Source organism: Mytilus trossulus, chromosome 6, assembly GCF_036588685.1.
Source record: "Mytilus trossulus isolate FHL-02 chromosome 6, PNRI_Mtr1.1.1.hap1, whole genome shotgun sequence".
NCBI classification, from domain to species: Eukaryota; Metazoa; Mollusca; class Bivalvia; order Mytilida; family Mytilidae; genus Mytilus; species Mytilus trossulus.
This window is the reverse complement of record NC_086378.1, coordinates 66,653,743-66,669,392: the sequence shown is the minus strand read 5'-3', so window position 1 is coordinate 66,669,392 and position 15,650 is coordinate 66,653,743. Positions and strand designations below refer to the sequence as shown.

Below are 15,650 nucleotides of genomic sequence, written 5' to 3'. Positions count from 1 at the left end.
CGTTAATTGGTCATTAATATAAAATTTGGTTAAAAACACAGAAAGCTTTTCATCCTTTTGAAGAAAAGTTAATACCTTTCATAAAAACAAATTATTCTGGCTTAGGTTAAGCACCACATTAATAAAATGAGAAATTTATCATACAAAATTCATTTTTCAAATAATGATGAACTCTAAATTCTCAGGTGTCTAGAAACTATTGTGAAAGGACTTTAATTTTTATCAAATTAATTTTTCTTTCTTATAAAAGAATGACCAATTGGAAACCCCCTTGAAGGATCAATCAATTCTAGGCTTTATTACTCTTATGGACTAAAATGTTAGACACCATGCCTATGAAAATCAAAGCCATTCATATTTATAATTTAACACAAAGAATTCCTTTCAAGTCATTAAACACCTCGCTTACTCCTCAGATAAAGAGATCTTTTTATAAGTCTTATGCATACTGCATCATAAAAATTCAAAAATCTGACTTCTTCTCTTTCCTAGCAAACTGATCACTATTCCATCACACATTAGGATGAGGCTTTTTTTTTTACTAATGGTGCTTATAATTCTTATGAAACATGGAAAATGCATGAAATATTTGCCACTGGATGTTTTTGAACTATCAATAAATATACAATATTCTTTTATCAGCATGTTTGTTTGTTTATGTCTGTTTTTGTTTGTCTGTACTTTATTCTAGCTCTTACAGGGATTTTTCTGACCTGACACTCTGACCTTCCATTAAAAAAAATCTGTGACCTTGTAGGTTAGGTGGGCCAGTAACCGTGCACTCTGACCTCTTATTGAAAAGAACATGTAAACTCTCAAATGTTCACAATAAAGAATGATATCGGTTTGGACCTGTATAGTTTGGTTAAAGGAACCTGTGATGACCCGAGTTTAAATGTAACTTTGTGACCTAACAGTGACTGTACTGCATACTGGAGCTACTTTATTCTGTTCCTTTTGGTTCATGGACTGACTTCTTTAATTTGGTATTGATTTTACAACTTTGTATTGAATGGCAGGACAATGACAGAAAGCTTTTCAGTTTAATACCATTTTTTAGCTGGGAAATGTATACATTTTGTAATGCCAAGACATCAGCATGTAAAAATTCCACACATTTAGAGCCTCATATTCTGTTACAAAAAATAATCTCATTTTTAGATCTAAAATGCTAGTGTATACAGTTTTTGACAGTATTATTTACCCCTTAAAATAAGATTCTATCAGGACCTACTAATACTTTAACATATAGCAACACCCAAACTCTTCACCTTTATAAACCCTGAAACAAATTTGTGGTCTCATAAATCACACAAAAAGAGAACATTTATTTTCGCTAAGTTTAAATTGTCTATATTTATGTCATTTCAAACAATTAAAAAGAGATATATAGACAATTTAATTCCCATTTTCTAATCAAAAGAACACATCAAAGCCAAAGTGAGTGACCACACCCTTCTCTACAGGTGTCTCAGGACAGGTAAGGTCAGCCTGATAAAGGTAGGATGACCTGCTGTGATCACAGGTCAGATCAGGTCAACATTTTGGCAATAAATGTCAAACAAGTCATAAAACTGTTAGAAAATAGTATTTTCAAGTCTTATTCTCTCTTTCTTATCTTAAAGTTCAATGGCTTTTAAGATTGAAATGTTTGTGATAATAATTGATCAAGAAGAGAAAAAGGGATAAATATTTGTAAGTCAAGTACTCAAACAAAAAAGCACTTGTTTTACAGGAATTAAGGTTTTACTTTTGAAGTATCATGAAAACTAACACTTTAATTTCCTATTCAATAGTCCATTGTTCACATTCATATTTGAAGCATTTGTAACATGCAAAGGTGGCTTACTAAACTATGTCAAAGAACTAAATAAATACAAAAACATATTTATTGCACCCTGTCAGTGATGCATGGTCATGCTTTGATCATTTCTTAAAATCAGAATTTGGTATAAAAATTTACTAAAATAATTTTAACAATTTTCAAGATGTACGTAACAACTATTTATAATAAGACTATATATTATAAACAGGTATTTCATTGTTTAGTTAATGGAGATAATTTATTTTTTTAAGTTATCTCCCCTTAATTGCAAAAGGAAATAGGGATGATATGGACTTGCAGAGGACCCTGTCTTCAGTCATCAAACTTAACGCAGTTCTCAGAGTGGAAAATTTGTGCACTAAACACCAAATCCAGGATTTTGATTGGCTGATTTCTGAGTCTGAGTACAAACATTATGCTTGAAAGTTTTTTGACCTCAAGGCCAGGTTACGTTTGGTATGATCATCTCAAGGCTTGATTTAATTTGCTAAATACTGTCCTCAAATATCCTTGTGCAAGGTCATCTGAAACTCAAGGTCATCTGAATCTTTTTCATTTGATCAAACTAAATTACATCTTGCTTATGGGAATGTCAACTTTTTTAATGGTATATTTATAAAATAAAAAAATTGACATCTTTTGACAGTTGTATGCTCTTATATTAAATATAGACAAAACACAGACAATTTTATAGCTAACCTATATCTCAAAGGGATGATAGTACAGATACAGATATACATGTCGATGGTTATCTATTTCACCTGTACGTTGAGAAATGTATGTTTAACAACAATTTTCACTTTCAGCATAAAGAAGGTTAGATTTCACATGCGATACAGAAAAAAAGTGTTTTATTATTCAACTATGTCATAAGTCATTTTTAAACAAATAAAAAACATTGGTGTATATTTCAATAATGTTTGATTTATAAGTTGATTTCTGGCTTATAGACAGTTTATTTTTGACAGAATAATTAACCATAATTCTTTAAATGATAATTTATTATTGCTTTGAAAAAGACGAAACGACTGAACTATGACAAAAACACTTAAAGAAAAATAGGTTAACATCAAGATATTGACTTGGGTTCAAACTGTTCAATACATCCAGACTATGGAAAAAGATATAAGACAATTACTCTCATATCAAGTATCATAACCTAGCATCCTCATTGGTATATCTTATACTGATATCAATTTTATTGAAACTTTCTATTACTAAAACAATTCCTGGCTAAGGGCCTGTATAATACTTTATTATGCAGCTAAATGGAATCAATTAAAAAAAAAACTGTTCAATGTTACATTAACATAGCTCGTCTCTTGACAACAATTTAAAACATGTTAAATTGTCCCGTTTCTATAATTTTTACTATCTAAACGAGCTCACAAATTGTAAACCTACCATTCCATCACAGACAGAAAGAGCTGCAGTACCATGATGATGAGATCGAACTTTACCGGAGAAATGACATCGAGTTTCATCCCACGGTTTCTCCTGAGATCTAACGAACGTTTCCTTGTGAGAATTGACATTGTTCTGCCGATGATACACCTTGAATCCAGGTGCTAAAAGTTCTTTCTCTTCCTTAAGATCAATGTGGAATGTCTGACCGAAGCCAGTGATGTTTACATATAAGTATGGGAATGACGAGGATGATGGCGAACTTCGTTTATGACGAACATGATGACTTAGTTCATGAGAGACAAAACTTCCATCACTATCTACAATGTACGGAATCACAATTTCTGAAAAAGACAAAAATCAAATATGACTTTAAAGTAAATAAATTTGACAAATTAAAATCACTCAGACTACCTTCAATGTATGGAATCACTATTTCTGATTTGACAAAAATATACTTTATTTTTTAAAGTGACTGTAGAGTAAATGAATTCAACAAACCAAAATTGTTTTCAGGATTTCTATATTGTTTGTAGAATCCCAGGATAATGCATAAACCTAATAGTATGCTTAAAAAAGAAAAAAAATGAGCACTATATAATATTTATATATGTCCATTGTTAGCTACAACATGTAAATAGTGCATTCATTTGTGGCCATTTTCTGTGGTAGACTTTAATATGTTAAAGTAGTTTTCTAAAATACGTACATTCAAAAATCTTTCAAATTGAACTTTTACTATTTCATGAATGATATAATTTTTAGCAATCAAACCTGTTTTTAAATAAAATTCTATAAAATTGCATCTTCACATACATGGATTAAGAAAAGTTGTGCCTTATGGAAACACGTAGACTAATTGTTGTGCACTTAATATGCAAGAAGAGCTTGAATGTGTATGAATTTATCGTGAAATTGGACTAACTACTTGTGTGTGGTCGAGGGTCTGAGCTCTCACGACTGATTTAACATAGAGTATATTCCGTTACAATCCTGTTAATTTTCTTGTTTCTGAATTAGAGATTTTCAGTCCTAAGGTAGTTCATATTAACAAAGAAGACAGGATTTGAGAGTTGCTATTTAATAACTATGAATGGAAGAACAGCTCTATCAAATTATATCCCATACAAATACAGTACTAAGCAGCTTATTGAAAGCCTTGTACCATGCAGGCACGGTACCCGTAAGCTTATTAACACGATAAATTATCATAGGATAATTGTGTTGATTCGCTATAATTTTTGTATACGTCTTGGGAGGTGAAACCAAGTGTAGACAACAGTATATACATATATATTTATCAAAGTGTGAATCACAATACTGTAAACAATCTTTCGGAAGTGTGAAGTTCGGATGGTCAAATTATAGTGTCGAATTATTAGATGGGGATATTTAACACCACAGATTAGCTGTATGTCTATTTAAATTACCTTAATTAAGTTTCCTTCCAACTGATCATATTTTTAATAAAACTATATAGGCCCCTTATGAGGGGTCACAGTAATAACATAATCAGTAATTGTTTTTTAAATAAGGTGATAAAATAATAAAAAATATTGTTCTAGATTATCAAAAATCATGAAATATTTGGTCTTATAATCAAATAATTGCTATAAAAATGGTCAAATTATCACATAATCAAAAGCCCCATGAGGACGCTCACTATTTTCTGATGGTTGATCAAGGATGAGGTGAATCAGAAACAGATAGAAGGAAAACCACAAAGTGTTATATTACTTCCTTGATGCAAAAAAAGTACTTTTAAAGTTTCATAAATTACAAATTCACTCTGACAAAACATAAGGTCTACACACATGACAATGTTTCAGATTTTTTTTTTCTCATTAAAATTTGTTAGTCATATTAGCTATTGAAGATTCTATACCTCTTCTAATAATCATAAAAAGAAATAATAATTGGAAACCTAAGTGTATTATCCTGCAGATTTAAAGGGATGCATGTCTGCGGGCCTCTGCATGGGCTATACAATTCTTTCTTCCCTCAATGGTAACAAAAACTTTAATCTTTTTTCTCAAACTCATATTGAAACATCATAAAAAGAGTCACCAGCTGAGCTGATTTGTTCATTATAATTTGAAATTGAATTTTAACAGCACTTGTGAATAAGAATTTATGCAGAGTCTTAAATTTTTATTTTTTTAATTGATTAATTACTTAGAAGTACAACTGTAGAAAACTTTATTTTTTTTCAAACAATGTCACAACAGAATAGGAAAATTTGTTAATAACTATGTTCATACAAGAAAAATTAGCATGAGGAATATGTATCTTAACAGTTCTATAAGTACATTGTAGGTACAAATGTAGTTTTATACAATTCTTAAACAACATGTTTAGTGCTGTAGGTTACTTTACTTTTGACCATTCTCAGGAACACTTTAGTTCTGTAGTTAATTTCTATGGGACATGTTTAGTTCTGTAAGTAATTTCTATGGGACATGTTTAGTTCTGTCAGTAATTTCTATGGGACATGTTTAGTTCTGTAAGTAATCTCTATGGGACATGTTTAGTTCTGTAAGTAATTTCTATTGGACATGTTTAGTTCTGTCAGTAATTTCTATGGGACATGTTTATTTCTGTAGTTAATTTCTATGGGGCATATTTAGTTCTGTAGTTAATTTCTAAGGGACATGTTTAGTTCTGAAGTTAATTTCTATGGACATGTTTAGTTCTGTAGTTAATTTCTATGGGACATGTTTAGTTCTGTAGGTAATTTCTATGGACATGTTTAGTTCTGTAGTTAATTTCTATGGGACATGTTTAGTTCTGTAGGTAATTTCTATGGACATGTTTAGTTCTGTAGTTAATTTCTATGGACATGTTTAGTTCTGTAGGTAATTTCTATGGACATGTTTAGTTTTGTAGTTAATTTCTATGGGACATGTTTAGTTCTGTCAGTAATTTCTATGGGACATGTTTAGTTCTGTAAGTAATCTCTATGGGACATGTTTAGTTCTGTCAGTAATTTCTATTGGACACGTTTAGTTCTGTCAGTAATTTCTATGGGACATGTTTAGTTCTGTAGTTAATTTCTATGGGACATGTTTAGTTCTGTAGTTAATTTCTATGGGACATGTTTAGTTCTGTAGGTAATTTCTATGGACATGTTTAGTTCTGTAGGTAATTTCTATGGACATGTTTAGTTCTGTATGTAATTTCTATGGACATGTTTAGTTCTGTCAGTAATCTCTATGGGACATGTTTAGTTCTGTAGTTAATTTCTATGGGACATGTTTAGTTCTGTAGTTAATTTCTATGGGACATGTTTAGTTCTGTAGGTAATTTCTATGGACATGTTTAGTTCTGTATGTAATTTCTATGGACATGTTTAGTTCTGTCAGTAATCTCTATGGGACATGTTTAGTTCTGTAGTTAATTTCTATGGGACATGTTTAGTTCTGTAGTTAATTTCTATGGGACATGATTAGTTCTGTAGGTAATTTCTATGGACATGTTTAGTTCTGAAAGTAGTTTCTATAGCACATTTTTAGTTCTGTAAGTAATTTCTATGGGACATGTTTAGTTCTGTAAGTAATATCTATGGGACATGTTTAGTTCTGTAAGTAATTTCTATGGGACATGTTTAGTTCTGTAAGTAATTTCTATGGACATGTTTAGTTCCGTAGGTAATTTCTATGGACATGTTTAGTTCTGTATGTAATTTCTATGGGACATGTTTAGTTCTGTAGGTAATTTCTATGGACATGTTTAGTTCTGTAGTTAATTTCTATGGACATGTTTAGTTCTGTAGGTAATTTCTATGGACATGTTTAGTTCTGTCAGTAATCTCTATGGGACATGTTTAATTCTGTAGTTAATTTCTATGGGACATGTTTAGTTCTGTAGGTAATTTCTATGGACATGTTTAGTTCTGTAAGTAGTTTCTATAGCACATTTTTAGTTCTGTAAGTAATTTCTATAGCACATTTTTAGTTCTGTAGTTAATTTCTATGGGACATATTTAGTTCTGTCAGTAATTTCTATGGGACATGTTTAGTTCTGTCAGTAATTTCTATGGGACATGTTTAGTTCTGTAGGTAATTTCTATGGCACATTTTTAGTTCTGTAAGTAGTTTCTATGGGACATGTTTAGTTCTGTCAGTAATTTCTATGCACATGTTTAGTTCTGTAGGTAATTTCTATGGGCAATGTTTAGTTCTGTAGGTAATTTCTATTGGACATGTTTAGTTCTGTAGGTAATTTCTAAGAGACATGTTTAGTTCTGTAAGTAGTTTATATGGGACATGTTTAGTTCTGTAGTTAATTTCTATTGGACATATTTAGTTCTGTAGGTAATTTCTATTGAACATGTTTAGTTCTGTAGTTAATTTATATGGGACATGTTTAGTTCTGTATAAGTAATCTCTATGGGACATGTTTAGTTCTGTAGTTAATTTCTTTTGGACATATTTTGTTCTGTAGTTAATTTCTATGGGACATGTTTAGTTCTGTAGGTAATTTCTATGGGACGTGTTTAGTTCTGTCAGTAATTTCCATGGCACATGTTTAGTTCTGTATAATAATCTCTATGGGACATGTTTAGTTCTGTAGGTAATTTCTATTGGACATGTTTAGTTCTGTCAGTAATTTCTATGGGACATGTTTAGTTCTGTAGGTAATTTCTATGGGATGTGTTTAGTTCTGTAAGTTGTTTCTATGGGACATGTTTAGTTCTGTAGTTAATTTCTATGGGACATGTTTAGTTCTGTAGGTAATTTCTATGGGACATGTTGAGTTCTGTAGGTAAATTCTATGGGACATGTTTAGTTCTGTAAGTAGTTTCTATGAGACATGTTTAGTTCTGTAGGTAATTTCTATGGGACATGTTTAGTTCTGTAAGAAGTTTCTATGGGACATGTTTAGTTCTGTAAGAAGTTTCTATGGGACATGTTTAGTTCTGTAGGTAATTCATATGGGACATGTTTAGTTCTGTAAGTAATTTCTATGGGACATGCATAGTTCTGTAGGTAATTTCTATGAGACATGTTTAGTTCTGTGAGTTATTTCTATGGGACATGCTTAGTTCTGTAGGTAATTTTTCAGGGTCATCATGTTTAGTTGTATAGGTTGTTTTTCGTATTCTCTGTGACATTTTTAGTTCAGTAGGTAATTTTTAGCATTCGGAGGGAGAATACATTAAGTTATGTAGGTATTTTGAAGCATTCACAGGAACAAGTTTAGTTCTATAAATAATTTTAGTATTCTTATGGACATGTTTAGGACTGTGAGTTGTGTTTTACCAGTCTCCAGGACAAACAAGTTTAATGCTGTAGCTTATATTTTAACCATTCTTAAGGACAGGTTTAACTCTGAAGGTAATTTTTACTTTTCACAGGGATAAAACTGTAAGTTTTGTAGGTATTTTTTTATTGTTTAGTTTTGTATGTAATATTTAACCATTCTCAAGAATGTTTACTTCTTTAGTTAGTTGTTTACCATTAACACTATAACAATTTGTTTATTTCTGTAGCCAATGTTTAACCAAGCTCAAGGACTCCATGTTAAGTTCTGTAGGTTATATTTAACTGTTTTCAAGGACAACATGTTCAGATGTGTAGGTAATGTTTAGTGTGGGTCAACCCTCAATCTATCCCCACTATAGTACATCATGTTTCATGAACTTTGCCAATCTTTTTTCTTTATTTGTGAAGTTTAACAAGTCTGAAGACCTACATAAAATAGTCTGGAACATTTAAACCAATTTGTTATTATAGTTTCACATGCCACAAAAATCTTCCCTTTATCCCCAACACCAGACAGATCGTTTATGTTTTAATGGTTACTACATGTACACTTTTATAAATTTTATTGCAATTGTTTGGTTCAGAGTCAAGTCATTTGTTTCCCATTGTATAAAATAATAAAGTTGAACCAAGTAATATCTATCTATTACCTAGGAGTAAATATATCTAAGGCTGTAAAATTTGTCTAAATGCCCGATAATGGACAATAAATGCATGTCTATATGACTTTTTGATAGCAACATTTAATTCTTTGTAACAAAGGTTTTTACCTATGAAAACGTTGGCTTACTTGACAACTCTGAGACCAAAAAAAGTTACCCTTTGGTTAGAATTTGGTTCAAGCAATAAAATTTCAATTCAAAAAGAATATGTATCTTATAAATATATATTTTTATATAGTTTTTGGAAACTACAGCTTGTCAAGAACATATTTTATATCTGCGGTTTGACTCAATAAAGCAATAAAGAATCAGTTGACAGGGAGGCAAATAACAGCAATGTGACAAAAAGGGGGGTGCCACTATATATATATATATCTACAGATAAATGGCAATCATCATGTATATGACCTTACTTTACTAATAATCTTAAAATCGTTCTATTTTTATTTCTTTGAAAAATAAGTTGAACAGACTGTTTGTGATGTGAAATTATAATAATTGTGGTCAGTTAAAATTGACAAAAATAGCTATCTAAATAATTGATCACCATTTTCTATTCAGTCCCACTGTCATCTGATCTTACTAATGAGGAGCACTACCATTTAAATTTTGACACTGAAGTCCAACTACTGTAAACTTACTATTGTTAAAAGTTTATCACCAGAAAATGATAATATTTAGATAAAATCAAGAACTGTCATCTCTACATAAATGAGTTTGTTTTTGTAGTAAATTATTTTCTAGTAATGATGGATTTATAATGTGAGTCATTGTCAAAATAAACCCACCCTGAAATAGTGGAGTTAAAATTGTTAAAAAAAAACATGTCCAGCCAGAAATTTTGTCTTTGGTTGAATTCATGATAAAAATTAACCAAGTTTAAAAAATGTCAAATTTTGTCATTAATAAGCTAAACATCTATATTTTTTAAGGGTGATCAACACTTGATTTTTTTAGAAATTTAGGCATTTTACAATTTAAGTCTTTTTCATCAATTTACCTTGTAAATCTTTTATATGGTTTTGCTTTCTTGGAGATATAAAAATAAAGGTTGAAAAATGCTATGACCAAAACAAAACCTGATCTTGAATAAAATTGCAATTGCAAAAATCTGAGAGGAAATTACAATGATTTGAGATGAAATTGAAAAGATTTTAGAGGACATTGCAATGATTTTAGAGGAGATTGCAATGATTTAAATTGAGAAAAATTGCAATGATTTAAATTGAGAAAAATTGCAATGATTTCAAGAAAAATTGCAATGATTTTAGAGGACATTGCAATGATTTTAGAGGACATAGCAATGATTTGAGATGAAATTGAAATGATTTGAGAGAAAATTGCTAGAATAAGGGCATGCCAGAAGATGCTTAAAAGTGAATAACCAAACTTGTATATGATCACTTTGGCATAAGAGAGCTTAGTAAACCTGGTGAGTTTTGGTTATTTATCAAATTCATCAGTGGAGAGATTATCAAAATTGAAATAGTAGTAAAATTTTGAGATGCAGTTATTTTTTTCTTTATATAATAGTGAAAAGAAGATGATGTTAAAAAAAATCTAATTTGGCTCTACAATTAGAAAGATCATATTATAAGGAACATGTGTACAAAGATTCAAGTTGATTGGACTTCAGCATCATCAAAAACTACCTTGACCAAAAACTTTAACCTGAAGCAGGAAAAACAGACCAGAAAACATAATGCCCCTCTACTATCGTAGGTGGGGCATAAAAAAGTAACAAAGTATATGTAATTTGTCAGCTATCTGTATTTAGAATCTGGAGATTAAAAGTAGCCATCTTATACCAACCTGTTGAAAATTTATTCCACTGTTTAGCCTATAACAAATCTAATAAAGGATATATACCATATTAAAGATCATATACTACTCATATATGCCTGTATTATTCTACAGATGAGCATATATTAAATTTTATGGTGTGAATTTTCTTTTTTTAATTATCTTTTCATTTAAATTTTACAGTGACTTTATAATACCATTTAATACTTAGGCTTCCAAGTATTAAAGTCAAGGAAAAATGTGAAAGAAAGTAAACTGATGCTAACATTTATATCTTATACATTTATCATATCACCCTTTGTTAAGATTGTTTAATAGTCGTCTATGTAACAGTAAACAATTTTATAATCTGTTGCTGTGCAGGGTATAAGGTACCTGTTCACCGTAGTCTATGGTAAAGCATTCTATAATCTGTTGCTGTGCAGGGTATAAGGTACCTGTTCACCTTAGTCTATGGTAAAGCATTCTATAATCTGTTGCTGTGCAGGGTATAAGGTACCTGTTCACCGTAGTCTATGGTAAAGCATTCTATAATCTGTTGCTGTGCAGGGTATAAGTACAGTGTTCACCATGGTCTATGGTAAACCTCAAGTGTTTCCTTTATCATTTTGAACAGCCAATATGCTGTAAACTAACTTTTGTCAGTGATTTATTTTTGCAACTTTTGTGAGTTGAAAAATAACATGGATGTAAATTGTCATTATTAGATTGAACTTGGATCTCCTCTTATATTAAAACACCATAAAGTAGGAAAATTGTGAACATTTATTGTTGTGGAATACAAAGGCCTAATCAGAAAAAAGAGTATCCTCAAAAATAAGATTGAATGAAGAATAGAAACTGTCTTCCTATAATTGTACAAAAAATATCTTGTCAATTTCTAGTTTTAGAAAGTTTCAAAAAAATATACGAACAAGAAAATTTGTCCCCGAGATGTGTCCATAGAACACAATGCACTATGATATTTACATGCTCAATGAACCTTCCAATCTTGGTACATTTTTTATAGTCAAACCTGTGTTTTTTAAGGCCAACCTTAGGGCCAGTCACTTAAATAACATTATAAACATAAATTGACCATATGAAACAGGTGATCAATGGAATGAGGTTAAAACAAGAATGTGTCCAAAGTACACAGATGCCCCACTTGCACTATCCTTTTCCATGTTCCATGAACCATGAAATTGGGTAATAATCTAATTTGGCATTAAAATTAGAAAGATCATACTATAGGGAACATATGTACTAAGTTTCAAGTTGATTGGACTTCAGCTTCATCAAAAACTACCTTGACCAAAATCTTTAACCGGAAAATCCCACTTTCATTTTCTATGTTCAGTGGACCATGAAATTGGAGTCAAAAGTCTTATTTGGCTTTAAAATTAGAAAGATCATATCATAAGCAACAAGTGTACTAAGTTTCAAGTTGATTGGACTTCAGCTTCATCAAAAACTACCTTGACCAAAAACTTTAACCTGAACGGACGACTGGACGCACAGACGGACGAACGAACGGAGCCACAGACCAGAAAACATAATGCCCCTCTACTATCGTAGGTGGGGCATAAAAAGCAAAAGTTGTTTATATTACTACAATATTGGGACTATGTTTTAGCTTACCTTCTGTGGAATGATCTGTGAGTAAACAGTCGCATGCCTGTAATATCTGAAACAAAGTAATAAAGATATGTTTACAAATATCAAATATATATACAACAAGAAAAACCTCATTTGGCATTAAAATGAGAAATATCATACCATAGGGAACAACATGTGAACTAAGTTTCAAGTTGATTGGACTTCAACTTCATCAAAAACTACCTTGATGGGGGAAAAAAAGTTAAAATAATGCCAACACACATACTTATTAATGCATAGTGATGTTTCATAACCTGACCCTTGTCAACTCTGCATGGATCTTCTTCAGTACTTGCAGTAACTGAAAGTTGAATCGTTCAAACTCAATTCACAGCTTCAGTTAATAAGTATATCATATTTGCCTTGATCTAATATATCTTTCAGTACATCTTTCTACTTTTTCCTTAAGGTATATAATAGTAACAAGGTCAAAATATAATGTTTTAAAAATCATAGGTGGCCAGTTCACTAATGTTATATTTTAATGTGTAATGTATTCAATTTTTAAATCTTGAATATATTTCTGAAATTTTTTTTTGTCCCCAGCTGACACTCTTACGCTTAAATAAATTATGTGTTTAAGGTCAAATAAAAACAGGTTGTGTAAACTCACTAAATAAAACACCACCAAAGCCATAAACACTATCTGATGTCTTTAAAATCTAATTTAAATGATTTGTCAAAACTCTAATAAAATCTTCATTGCATCCAATCTTTTTTTATATGACTATTAACATCACCATCATTTTAAAGCCTTTCTATATACCTTTAAAACATGAATTTAAATGTGGGTAATGATTGTGTTTCAATATCTTTTGATCTTCAACCATAAAAAAAGTTGCAGTATTTAACATATGCGAGACCAAAAAAGTCCATCTTCGTCAAAAATGTCTATCGATGTCTAGAAATTTTAATATATATAGTGTCTAGTCAATCCTTCATATTTCAAATATGGACTATATATGATAATGAAGTAAGAACATATGATAGTCCAGGGTTATGGCCCTTTGCGTAATCTAATACCATCAGGAAGCTGGGGTTATGTCTCCAAGAGATTAAATGGTGTCTTGATACAGAATTTAAAGACAGAAGTGTTATTCATTTATATTTATTCTATCATTCAAATCAATTCACAATTTAAAATGTAGTTATAAATAAGATAGTATATATCACCCATTCATAGTTTTTCTATTCATTCATATTTTATCTGAAGCCTGAAGTATCAATTTCCATACTTGATACTTGAGAAAACAATCTACAATACATGTCAACATGTAGCATGTAAATTCTTCTTTTCATTGCAAAATTAGATATACAATGCTTATTCTTATGTTGTGCTGTTATACCACTGTCCCAGTAAATAGTCCTTTTCAATCAAAAAGTAGATAAATAATTAAAAGTTTGTTCTTATGACATGCTGTTATACACTGAATGCCAAATTAGAAGATGGGTTGAGTGCTCACTGTGATACATAATCAACCCCGCCCCATTTGTCTAAATAAGTCAAGAACATTTATATAAAGGTTATTGTTAGTAATGCTGTCTGTCAAATTTGCTTTCTTATTGTTGATTTTAACATAAATCAGGCCTTATCTTTTTTATAATTGTTTCATAAATTGCTCTTGCTTTTTTTTTTTTATCGTACATTAAGAAATGGTATTGGTTTTTCTCTGTGCTAAAGGCTGTTCAGTGTCCTATAGATGTTGATATTCATGTCCTTTTGTTTTTGGTGTGTGGCTTAGGTTGCCTCATTTACAATCATATACAACATCTCCTGCTTTATTATGCCAACAAAAATATAACAAATAAAACAACAAAGCTGATTTTTCTGACAAGCACATTATATGCAACATTAATCTAATATTTAAATCTATCAAACCTTAAAGTATCATATAACATCTGACAAGAATTTTGTATCAGTTGAGATTTGTAGGAGTGTACAAGTCTTTGAAGCAAATTATTGTTTGACAAAACAATATGGAAAAAACAAAGACCTCTTTTTATCAGAAAAGTTACTCTCATTATCCAAACATTCTATCCGCACTGATCTGTGTCCACACTTGTCATGTCTTATAACCTCATATATATATATAGATATATATGCAGATAGATTATTTTATTTTAAATTTGATGTTGTTCCAAATGGTCAAATGTCAGCTGTTTGTCTTCCAATATCTCACAAAAACTATATCTTTGAAATTTGAACCACCCTTAAATGAAACTGATGGGTTTATCAAGGGAAAACATATACTAGTATTTCAAAATCAAAATTTTGAAAGATCTATTCTTTTCCATACATTGAATCATGTATATGGTTAAACTCTGATTTAATGCTGGAAAGCCTACCCCACAAACAGTCTAGAGAAATAATTAATGTAAACTGAAGGATCAAAGCACAAGTGTAGAATATCCTAATTAGAACATTTAACCTAAGTTTGTATTTCAATGGTTATGCAAATACACATACATTCACCTTTGTCAAATATAATAACACCCATGGAAAAAAGATTACTAAACCACTTTGCTACCAATTATTTTCTAATTATCAACTTTCTGCAAATCATCATTATACAATATACCATGTATGTTCGTTGGGTGTAAAGGTCATCGTGTGCCATCACTACCAAGATGCTATATGAGAATGCATGTTAATGAAGAGAGAAAACTGAAGGCTAATCTTAGAGCTTGTACAGCTGAATTTGAATTGTATTATTTTAGGATCAAATGTAACAATAAGTTGGATTTGTGATATGCATGTATATCAATTACTCTTGCCACCTGTGAAAATCAACACCAAACTTTAGAAATTTGATCAGTAAATTTCATCTATTTCAAATATAATTTTCTAAAGGTGCATAGAAGCTTACAAATTACGGTAGACATTGTCACACTCCCTTGCCCTTCAATGTTCCAGAATAAATTTTCTTGGTGCCCTCTCCTGATATATATATATCACAACATTCAAATATTCAATTCAGAAGTATGTAATAAGCACTGCCCTAATGTTTCTGACTTAAAAGGTACATCAACATGTTCAATCCAGACTGAGTTCCC

General features: G+C 30.7%; 1 protein-coding gene across 1 annotated transcript in view; it reads right to left on the bottom strand.

Moving 5' to 3' along the window:
- LOC134722937 (A disintegrin and metalloproteinase with thrombospondin motifs 18-like) overlaps positions 1 to 15,650 on the bottom strand; it is a 52,333-nt gene that overhangs the window by 25,047 nt on the left and 11,636 nt on the right. Inside the window, exons 2-3 of the mRNA XM_063586571.1 lie at positions 12,579 to 12,624; positions 3,230 to 3,573 (exon numbers count right to left, since the gene is read on the bottom strand). Of these exons, the coding sequence (XP_063442641.1) occupies positions 3,230 to 3,573; positions 12,579 to 12,624 (390 nt within the window). The remainder of the gene's footprint in view (positions 1 to 3,229; positions 3,574 to 12,578; positions 12,625 to 15,650) is intronic.